The 12,046-nt window shown below is 36.9% G+C and overlaps 1 protein-coding gene across 1 annotated transcript; it reads right to left on the minus strand.

The window, feature by feature from the left end:
• Positions 1-1,770: 1,770 nt before the first annotated feature.
• Positions 1,771-11,683, minus strand: TUBB1 (tubulin beta 1 class VI). Its single transcript, XM_001377418.4, has 4 exons — positions 11,358-11,683; positions 8,184-8,292; positions 6,834-6,944; positions 1,771-6,185 (listed from the first exon to the last, which is right to left on the minus strand). The coding sequence occupies exons 1-4, from the start codon at positions 11,412-11,414 to the stop codon at positions 5,113-5,115; spliced, it is 1,350 nt and encodes a 449-aa protein (XP_001377455.1). The 5' UTR covers positions 11,415-11,683; the 3' UTR covers positions 1,771-5,112.
• Between the last annotated feature and the right edge of the window lie 363 nt (positions 11,684-12,046).

Below are 12,046 nucleotides of genomic sequence, written 5' to 3' on the forward strand. Positions count from 1 at the left end.
CCCTAATTGCCTGAAGCAAAGGGTCCTTGTATGTGGTTCTCTCTGTCATAACTGTCAATCTGGCAAGACAAGACCATCTAAAATTGTTGCTTGTTTACTCTCCAGTCTCTCCTTATTTTATATATGAGGAACCTAAAACCCATTGAAGTTTGACTGACTTTCCTAAAGTCATACTATGCTTTAGTGACAGCAGATGCTGGAAACCAGCTGTCCTGACTTCTTGCCCAATATTTTTTCTACTTCATTGTGTTAGTTTTCTGAAGAGTAGGATGACATATTTGAAATACTCCTTAAGAAAAGGATACAATATGTGTCAACTCTATACCATTGTACCTACTCCCTCCCTGAGAAATTACTTTGCATATATTTTGTATCCATGTATATGTCTTTATGTTTCCCACCAGAAATGAAAGAATAACTTATGTAGCACCTACTATGTGCCAGTCGCTATGCTAAGTGCTTTACAAATACTCATTAGATCTTCACAACAACCCTGGGAGGCAGATGCTATTATTATCTCCATTTTACAGATGAGGAAACTGAAGCAAACAGATCAAGTGATTTGCCCAGACCACATAGCTCTGAAGTCTATAAGGCTGGATTTGAATCTAGATCTTCCTGGCTCCAGGTCCAGTGCTCTATCCATAGGCCAACAAGTTGCAATAGGTTTCTTAAGGTGGGAAGTATTTGTCTTTTATATTCCTATTGCCTGACATACATATACAGTCACATAGTAGATAAATAGATGGATAGATAGAGATAGATGAATGGATGGATGAGTAAGATTAAAATTAATATCCAATAACTCCAAGTATTATATTTTGTAAGATTTATTAACAATCACTTGAAATAGAAGAAATAAAAGGACAAAGGTAAAAGCCTAAGTAAAGAAAGCTTTCACAGCCACATTAGTGGGAAAAGAGCTCCAGAGGGGCGGAGCTACACAAAACTTATATTCTCCCTATGTTAGTGCATAACATGAGGGGGAACATGGGAAGTTGAGAGAGTCCTGGGGAGCAAATCCTAATTACACTGATGGATGGAGAGAGAGAGAGAGAGAGAGAGAGAGAGAGAGAGAGAGAGAGAGAGAGAGAGAGAGAGAGAGCTGGATAGCTGGATGGATGGATGGATGGATGGATAGATAGATAGATAGATAGATAGATAGATAGATAGATAGATAGATAGATAGATAGATAGATAGGAAGTTATTTCCCTCTATATCTTCGATGCCAAACCCTTATCTGAGAAATGTAATCTTTTTTCCCCTGGTTTGACAGCTTCCCTTCTTATTCAGGCTGCATTAATTTTGCTCAAAGCAGAAGTTCTTTTTTAATATTTAAATTAAATTAAATATTTCAGTGTCATTGATTTCTTTGGTAATCCTATATCTTGTTTTATGCATATTAAAAAGGTTTTCTGAAGTATCTAATGAATTAGACTGCCAAACAGGTCCAGGACCCAAATCCTCAGTCTAGAAGCAATAAGAAACTGCTGCAGTTTGGTGGATTAGGATAGGATTTGCCTTTTGGGGTTGGTCTTAGAAATTCATGTACTCATTTTGCCATTTACTAGTTAAGTAAATTAAGGCAAATTGTGATCCTTCTGGGTATTTATTTATTTATTTTTGGTCTGTAAAATGAAGGTGTTGAAATTAAATGCTCTCCAAGGTTCTTCTTAACTTTAAATTCTATAATCCTGTCTCATGAATCTTTAAGTCATCTTAAAAATCATGTTGTAGAATGAACAGTTTTCTAAATTAAGAAGAAAAAGTGTCAGTTCAAATTTTATTTTCCTTTTAAATTTATTGCTATAGTACAAAGTAGGAAAGTTATTTATCTTGGAATATTTTTGAGCAATCAGATGAAGAATCAGTTTAAATGGCAGGGTTTAGGCAAAAAAAAAAAGATTAGTCCTATATAAACAATTCAAAGAAAAAATGAATATAAACTTATTTCCTTTGACTTTTATTCTTGTTTGTAGCCACAAGTCTTCATAAGAATTTTAAGTCAGCAGAAATATTTTAATATATTTAATATAGCTACATGCTGATAATAGCTGACATTTATATAGCATTTTAAGGTTTCAAAGAATTATACATACTTTTTCAGTTGATACTCACACCTTCCTTATTTTACATATCAGTTCACACAGCTATAAAAATCTAGAGGGGCGTTTGAATCCAAGTCTTTTTAGATTAAAAATGCACTATCCTACTATGCCACACATACCTAGTTGCTTCTTCAAATTTTGCATCAAAAGTTCTCAAGCATGTGTATAATTTTTCAATAAATGCAAGCCTATCCAAGTAATATGCCCATCCTAATATCTGTTAAAATGTTCTCACTAAATCCTGCCATTGTTTTCTCTTGACTTTCCTGTTGCTGTTAATGGCACTAGTATTTTCTCAGTCACCCATGCTTAGTCATCTTTGATTCTTTTCCATCTAATCTGGTGGAAGCACTACTGATTCTACAAATTTAATATTTTATATCCAATCTAGTCATCACCCATGCCATCTTCTTGCATCTAGAGAACTGGTATACTCTCTAACCTTTCCACAGGAGCTTAATCAACTCAAGAGCTAAACTGTCCTGATTGACAAATGAGAGCAAACTCACATAGTCCACTATATCTAGCCAGTCCCCTTTCAATCTTGCCATACTCACATCCCATCCAGATATTCATTCCTATCATCTTTTTGACACCTACATCATATTTTGGGGAACCACAATAAAAAAAAAAAAACACTGCACACAAAAAGAGTGAATTAATGGATTCCCCTGTGCCTTCATTCAACATTTCTGAATTCCCAGGTCAAAGCAGCCAACAATATTCCCTATAAGTTTTATCTCCCTTTATTGTAAATAAGTTCTTAGAAGGCAAGGACTGCCTCAAGTTTGTACACCATTTGAATATCCAGCATGTTGCACAGTGCTTGACCCATAGCCAGTGCTAAATAATTGCTTTTATTCTACCTTGTTCACTTTTATTCTTTCAGTTTAGACTAATAATCTTGCTCCTGAACTCTTTACCTCTTATCTGACCCCTGATTTCCCTTCTGAACCAGGCTTACTGCCTCTAGGCTTTTTCCCACTTAGACCCATCCCTTGTCTGCAGTCTTATTTATACCCTTTAATCACATCACTTCTCTGAAGCTAAAGAGCCTTAGCAATTCCCCATTATAACTTCTTAGCTGCTACTCAACATTTCCCAAAATGTGACTCTGGCTTCTCTTTTCATCCTTATCTTAGTATTTTACTTGATCTACTATGATCCAACCAAACGATCACTTTAAACATTAGAGAGTTTTTGTTTTTGAAAACTCTATTAAAGCTTTTCCCTATGTCTAGTCCTGAAATTTCCTTTAATCTCCCCCCCCCCCTTCCTCTTCCTCTCATCCTAATAGTCCCTATTGAAATTCTACCCATTTTTCAATTCTAGGTCAAATTCTACCTTCTCTTTAAAGCTTTTCTTCGTCCTGACAGAATGTTACCTTTTCCTCCTCTGAACTCCCTAAGCACTTTGAATATCTCTTAGGCATTTTTTAATGGTCTGTTTTATATCAGTTACTTTTATATACTATTAGATATTCACTATCAATGTGAGATTTTTGAGGGTAAGGAGCTTCATCTAATTTATCTTATCTCCCTTAGTGCCTAGCAATATTCTATACATAGAATCCTTTAATGAATTCAGTGTTTCCTCTACATTGTTTCTACAATGTTTCCTCTACAAATGGAAAATGGTCACTAGATTTGACTTCTGTAAATATTGAAAAGTATCAGCAACAATGATGATCTTACTTGCTTGGCAGACCTTTTAATTGCTTCCTTTGCTTTGGTGTTAACCATGTTGCCTTAGTTTAAAAAAAAAGTTACAGTCTTGTCGGATTGCACCATTCCCTCATCCATCTACTTCCTGCTGGTCTTCTATTTATTCTAGCCAATTACTAAAGCAAATTAGGAATTTAATTGCTTAAAAAAAACATTTTTCAGTGTAAGAAACAATAGTTTTTTCCCCCTCATCAGCTATGCATGGATCGAATTGTATTACAAAAAGTGGTAATGTTACAAAATGGTTATATTCTTCATATTGTAGAATGCTCTCTTACTAGAGACTATTCACAGTTCCTGAGAAGCACATCATAGTGGGCAATGCTTAATTCCTAAACTTCAATAGTTGCTACATTTGTGTGTGTTGGTTTATTTATTTCCTTTTTCTAAAGCCAAACTGATTTCAAAACATTTTCTGGATATAAATAAAAGTAGATCAAGAATTTAAAAAAAACAAATAACCAACCATACTATTCTCATGAATCTAATCTATAATAACCAAAATAAATACTTATAAAATGTAAAAACTACTTAATAATCTAAGACGATTTAAAAGCTTTGTGGGGGCTACCTATACTTTAGAGGTAGTTTTCTTGCTTCTTGTTTTCTCCATTTTTTTCCAGCTTACACACAATGCTTTTTACAAATTTGATTTACTAGTATCTATTTAAATACACTTTGAAATCCAACAGTTAAATTGTCTTATTTCCTCTGAGGTTTCAGGTAGTCAGCAGAAAGGTAAAATATATAGCTTGGTTAGCAGGAGTTTCAAGTCAGACAATCTTGGAATGTGTAGCAAAAATCTCAAAACACTCCCTGTAGATCAGAAAGTATGTCCTCAATGGATTTTGGAGTTGATACAAGCTGCAATGATTTTCTACCAGATCAGAGAGGTAGCCCCCTTGCTGCCTAACACAGCACTTGTAGGCATTTGGTAAATATCTTTTTAAGTAATTATAATGATTATCAACAAATTTGTCATATGAAAAGATTAACATGCAGTTTACAGTTGAACTATAAGTTCCTAATTTTGGTAAATGCCAGTACTAAGAATTCAACCCTTTAATCTATTTATTTCCCTTTATCATTCCCTACTCCCTCCCCAAACACCTATCAAAGAAAAAAAAATAGGTGCTGTCCATTCTTCACTGTATTTGGAGCAAAAAGCCAAAACAGCTTTAAAAAAAAAACTCACCAAAAATTATATAAGCAAAATTCTTGATTGTATCTGATTTAGTGGTTACCTCACATTTAAGCATTTTTCCTCTTATTCCACTGTTTACTGTTCCTTTTCTTCTGGTTCTGTCTCAACTTCTGCCTCCTCATGCTTCTCCAGGATTGCTTTGGCATCTTGGTACTGTTGATATTCTGACACCAAATCATGGATGTTACCTTCTGCTTCTCCAAATTCACTTATGTCCATCCCTTCACCAGTATACCAATGGACAAAAGCCTTCCTTTTGAACATAGCTGAGAACTGCTCAGAAACCCTGATGAAAAGCTCCTGAATTGCAGTATTATTCCCTATAAAGGTGGCAGCCATGTTTAGCCCCCGGGGTGGGATGTCACACACAGCGACTTTGACATTGTTGGGAATCCACTCCACAAAATAACTACTATTTCTGGTCTGTACATTGAGCAACTGTTCATCTACTTCCTTGGTGGACATCTTGCCTCGAAAAATACAGGCTACAGTTAAGTAACGGCCATGGCGAGGGTCACAGGCAGCCATCATGTTGCGGGCATCAAACATCTGTTGGGTGAGCTCAGAGACTGAGAGAGCTCTGTACTGCTGACTGCCACGGGCTGTCAGTGGGGCAAAGCCAGGCATAAAAAAGTGGAGTCGGGGGAAAGGAACCATGTTCACTGCCAGTTTTCTCAGGTCAGCATTGAGTTGACCAGGAAAACGGAGGGAGGTAGTGATCCCACTCATTGTCAAGGACACCAAGTGGTTGAGGTCACCATAGGTGGGAGTTGTCAACTTTAAGGTTCTGAAACATATATCATAGAGAGCTTCATTATCAATACAGAAGCATGCATCAGTGTTCTCAATGAGCTGGTGGATAGAAAGTACAGCATTATATGGTTCTACAACTGTGTCAGAGACTTTAGGGGAAGGCATTATGCTAAAGGAATTCATAATCCGATCTGGATATTCTTCTCGGATCTTATTCATAAGGAGGGTACCCATACCAGATCCAGTCCCTCCCCCCAATGAGTGGACTATCTGAAAACCCTGAAGGCAGTCACAGCTCTCACTCTCATTCCTGACCACATCCATCACGTTTTCAATCAGTTCAGCTCCTTCTGTATAGTGGCCCTTTGCCCAGTTGTTGCCAGCTCCTGAATTACCTGTAGCAAAAGAATTATTCAGAATTACTACATCCAAGATAGTGTCACAGGTTGATAATTCTGGGTCCATCTAAGATAAAGATCTAAGAGCCCTTGTTGGAGGTTAAGATCTCACGGTCCATCTGAGAACAGGTCTGAGTGCCCTGGCCTCCACCTTCTTTTAGCTTCCCATAGTAAGGTTGCTGACTGTTCCATGAACCCTGGATGATGCTCTGAATCATTATCTTTTACCAAGATACCCTATCTATATTCTTGATACACTTTCCCATGGATTTTTCTCACAGACGATTGTTTTTAATTTCTGCAGTTTGTATCTTTTAAAAGATCTACCAGTTTGCAATAAACTTGTACTCATTCTGCCAGCAGCAGGTGAGACCCTTCCGACCTCACTCTGCATCTGTTATCTTTTTATTCTTATCTCCCCCCCCTTGCCCTTACCTACAGGTGAGGTCCCTCTAATTTCTACTTTTATGTTCCTCTATTATTTTCTCTTGCCCTTACCTGGGGAACTCTGATCCCAGTACTATCCCGACTAGAGGCCTTTACAAGATAGGAATAAGAAAATTCAGCTGAAGAGAAAATGGCTGTATTATTTAGTATTTGTAGGACATTTGCATTTATTCTAGTCAACATCTTGGCAAAACCTACCGTGAACAAAACTATCAGGTTGAAAGAGGGTTCCTAATTTGCTAGACCGGATGCTATCCATGGTTCCAGGTTCCAGATCCACTAAAACAGCTCGGGGCACATACTTTTTAGCTGGTTTGGAAATAAAAAAAACATTTTTAAAGGCTATGGTGCTTGCTAACATAGATCCATTGGATGTTTATGTAGATAGACAATCAACAAACACTTATTAAGCCCTTTACTCTGTGCCACTAAGAATACCAAAGGTGGAAGGAACCCATCTCATCCTTAAGGAGCTTAAATTTGACTTGGGGAGACAAGAAATACAGCATAGGATTCCAGAAAAGAATATAGGAGAAGTCATCCCTTTTATTTTTTTCTATAGTACAAAATTGCTTGAAATCTCCAAAATGATGTCATTTCATCAATATGAGAACTCTCTCATAAGGGCAGAACCCAACCAGATTATAGCATAATAGATAAGTCTTGTCTGAGTTGCTTAAAAATCAGAGAAGACTGGCCCATGACCCTGTAGCCAGTAAAGTAGATATCAGAGGTTGTAGCCCCTAGTAGTGAGAGTGGATCCCAGTAAAATCAAAGCCATAGTCTAGATAAAGCCAAACACATAGCTCAATCCTCGCATGAAGCCCCCAAAACCCTCCTTTCCACCCCATCCTGATGTACTTTGTAGAAACTGCATGTCCTTCTAAGAAACTACTGATGCAGGGATTTTATGAGAAATCTGGGTTAGATGGTTACACAATGACATTGATTTATCAGCCTATAGAAAGCTATCTAAGCTTTGGTGAGGTAAACTAAGTCATTGTACTAAGATTGTAAATCATTACTAACCATTGTTCATGTAAAAATATTACCTAATCCTTTAACTTATGTAACATTGCCCTGTATAACACTACTTGTGACCAACAAACTTGCCACTTGCTTGCCATCAGCCCCTGAGTCTGCATTCTTACCCCTTGGGACCTCCAACCAGGTGGTCCCTGGTGGTCCTGACAAGAGGTACCATTTTTAAAAAAGCCTTTATCTTCTGCCTTAGAACCAATACTATTGGTATTGGCATACTTTCAGACTTCAGGCCCAATTCAACAAACATTTATTAAGTGCCTACTATATTCAAGGTAGTTTCAGATACTTTTCCCCTAGTCCTTCCTCTGGAGTTGGGCTTGGGGTTGAGTATTGTTTGGAGACCTGCCTGTCTAGCCATTGTTGGCATTTGATAAGTGCTTGTCACTTGATTGGTTTGCCATTTAGGCATCCTTTGTGTTATATCTAGTGGTCACTTGCTTTTTCCCATGACCACCCTTGCCTGACTTTTGAAAGTTTATTGGAAACGCATGCCAGTGTACCTACCATAGGCTTCATTGAAGTAAACATTGATTCTCTCAAGCTGCAGGGCTGAATCTCCATGGTAGCTGCCAGTGGTGTCAATCCCATGCTCATCACCAATCACTTCCCAGAACTGAAAGAAGATAGATGCATTCATGGCTCCAAACTTTTCATGTTGTACTTCCTGCTTCCCCCCACCCCCCCACCCCCGGCCTCAGCCAGTTATCCTGTTTCTAGTTTTCAGTGCCCAACATTCCATCTCCAACCTCTTTGCCTTTAAATAGACTTTCTTCAGTTCCTGAAATAGTCTTTCTTCTTGATCTCTGTATTTTGGAAGTCTTAGCTCCTTTCTCCCTTCAAGGCTCAGTTCAAGTGCCATGGTCTACACCTACAATTCCTTTCCAGATATCCCCAGGAGTGCTCCTCTCTCCACCACTACTTTGAATGTATTTTGCATTGATATTATCTGTGTTGATGTTGCCTCTTATTCCCAGAAAAATGTTGGTTCATTGAAGGCAGGAGCTTTTTTTTTTTTTTCATTTTGTGTTGTACCTATAGGACTAGCACAGTATAGCCACCCAACATACAGCAAATGCTTAATTAATGCTTTTTGAATTGAGTGGGTAGATAAAATCTTTAGGGATTTGTTTGGAAGTAATGAACCAAGAGTTTGAATTTAGGGAAAATAGTAAAAAAAATTCTTCCATTCTTTTTTCCTATGACTTTCCTATGACTTCCCCCTTCACAAGATTTTAAAAACTGGAGCTAGACTTCTTCATGAATAGACTTCTGTTGTTAATGATAATAATTATTGCTAGCACATAACATTTTACAAACATATCTCAATTTATCTTCATAATTACTCTGGAAGGGAGGAACTATTATCTCCATTTTATAGATGAGGAAACTCAGTCACAGAGAGGTTAAGAGACGCCTCTGGTCATACAGTTAGGAAGTGTCTGAATCAGGATTTTAACTCAGGACTTCATAACTGACAATCTGGCACCTTATCTATTGTACCACCTAATTGCTTAGGTAGCATAAAATGAATTTCATTTTCTGCCTCTACGATTATGTTGAGTCACTGATTTCATACCAGCTTGAGTTTCATGAGTAGAATGTCAAGTATATGTGTGTAAAATGACTTGAACTTAAATCATTAGGTTGAACTTTTGTTTTTGAGAGTCCTATTTGTGAATCAGTAATGTGTTATGGCATTCTATGCCAAGACAGTGCAAATTCCACTAAATTTAAATAATCCCACCTCCTCTGGCCTGATTTCACATTGGTTGGGGAACTCTGTGATTTGTGTATATCATGCTGTATTTTCAAGTACCTATAAATAATATATCTTTGCATCATTTAACATTATATTCATTTTTATCCAGAAGTATATGGTTTAGAATTTTGCCGATACTTAAGTTATGATGGACTTAAAATATTGTACTTCTGACAAAATATGATAGCACTTAATTGTTTATTTGTTTTTGAAGTCTGGATCTCCCTATATTGCCCAGTCTGGAAATGTAAAATGACCACTCATAGATCAATTCCAATACAAATCAACCAGGAAATTTGACCTGCTTTGTTTATGGCCTGTACCAATTCATTCCTCCTTGGACAGGCTGGTGGCACCACCACCCACTTTCCTCCCAGCATCTCCAGCTTCCAAAAGCTCACCATTTTGGTGGCTTAGTTGGGACACCTGATAGACTTAGCTGATTACAGCTCAGAATTCCTCAATTCCAATTCATTAGCCTCAACAGCAGGGATAGCAGATGTTCTCCAATATGCTCAACCACACCATGGTTTTAAATTAAAAAAAAAAAGGCACCATGAAATGGACCTTTGTTTGCTCCAAGAATGCAAGGATTAGAATATAATAGGCATGTCTTCACTTATGGTCAAATATAAAAAAAAAGAAGATATTACTTTCTTATCTTACAATGTATTAATGCTCAAAGGGACCTTAAAGATCATATAATTCAATCCCCTTTTTTTATAGGTGAGAAAACTAAGGCTTATGAGCAAGTTGCTTAACTTAATTTCCCTCAGTTCCCTTAACTGTCAAGTGAGTTAGAGAAGGAAATGGTAAACCAGTCCAGTATCTCTGCCAAGAAAGCCATGAAAATGGGGTCAGGAAGAATCAAACACAACTGAATGACAAAAAAACCTAAAAAAACAGTTTAATTTAGACTTTCTGACTCCAAATCTAATGTTCTTCCAAAAATAGCAATAATTCTGGTTACAAAGATGTATTTTTTAACATATGACCAGTTACAGTATTGTTCATTAGAAAAAGTTTAAAACAGAGTATAACATATATAAGCATCATGAAATAAACATGCATTTACCCATTCCTTAGAGCACTGACCATTAAACCACATTGACGCTCTAGAAAAAGAAACAAAGCCATATCTAGAGCTTCCACTCATTTGTGGTCCTCTGTCCTCTTATCTTTGAACCTCAGAACTGTGAGGTTAAGGCAGCCCCACCCTCCTGTGTATGTATTTTAGTTTTAAATGCCCCATGATGCTGCCCTATAATTCTGACTTTTATTAACAGGAATATTCTTTGTTCCATTTTTAAAGTGCACTTGCCTCAGAAGATCACAGACAAAAAAAAGGCAAACATTAAAACATTCCATGCACAGATCATTTAAGTAAAAACAGAAATGACCATATCAGTTGGCATTCATAATTGGTCATCTTAAAATTTAATACTTGACACCTTGAGTGTGTCTTTTGATAAACTAAATAGAGAGAATTTTGTTGGAAAAAAATGAACAAAAATTGCCATCCAAAATCTACATCAGAAAAATGTTTATTTCAGATTGACATACTTTCTCCACCAACTTCCAGAAACTGACTTTGTGATAAAATACTTTTCTTCAATTGTGATGAAAAACATCATATTATATATAATAATCTGTTAAAGAATAAATATAACAGAAAACTATGTAAATTTTGTGATATATGTGCATATTGTACAAATTTAACCACAAATTATATTAATCTAATTGTCAAGCTTTTTAAACCATCTCTCACATTTGTGGGTTATTATACCTTTGTTACAAATACTAGATATGTTCCTAACTAGCCCATACAATAAGTATTTTGCACTAGGGCTAAGCTCATGATCTTTAGAAACTGTTCATCAATCATAGAAATATAGCATTTGAAATCAAACTCTGCTTACCTTAGATCCGATCTGGTTTCCACACTGGCCAATCTGAATATGTACAATTTCACGCATTTTTTTTTGGTCTTATACCAAAGTTATGAGATTCTAATGAAATCCACAAACTCTAAGAGGACCGCTCTTCTCAAACTCATCAGTTTGTAGCGATGAAAGTCATTTCCAATGAGTGTATTAGAGTGACCAAACTGCCCTTTAAAAACTAGCCCCAAGGGTGTGTCCAGTTCCAAATTCCCCTCATTCTCTCCCCCCCCCTTCTGCCTATCTTTCTTTGAGAAGGGATGTTTTTTCCTTTTCTGCTTCTTACTGTTAGGCTCAATATTGTCCAGTCATTTCCCAGTTTAAGGCAAAAAGCTTAAATGTATGCTTCTAGTTGGGGCAGTACTGGCAGTTGTTCAGTGGCCATAGTTGTCTTTAACCATTAGTGTGGGGTTTTTATCTTCCAGACTACAATTTGTTTTTGTTTTTAAACCCTTACTGTATCCCAGAATTAATACTAAGTATGGGTTCCCACAGCAAGGGCCAGGTAATTGGGGCTAAGTGACTTGGCCAGGGTCACACAGCTAGGAAATGTTTGAGTTCAGAATTGAACCCAGGACCTCCTGTCTCCAGGTTACCTAGCTACCCCACAGACTACAATTTGAAAGATGATTAAGGATGTGATATAAAATTGTTGTGACTCTCTTCTA

This window comes from Monodelphis domestica, chromosome 1, assembly GCF_027887165.1.
Source record: "Monodelphis domestica isolate mMonDom1 chromosome 1, mMonDom1.pri, whole genome shotgun sequence".
Lineage (NCBI taxonomy): Eukaryota > Metazoa > Chordata > Mammalia > Didelphimorphia > Didelphidae > Monodelphis > Monodelphis domestica.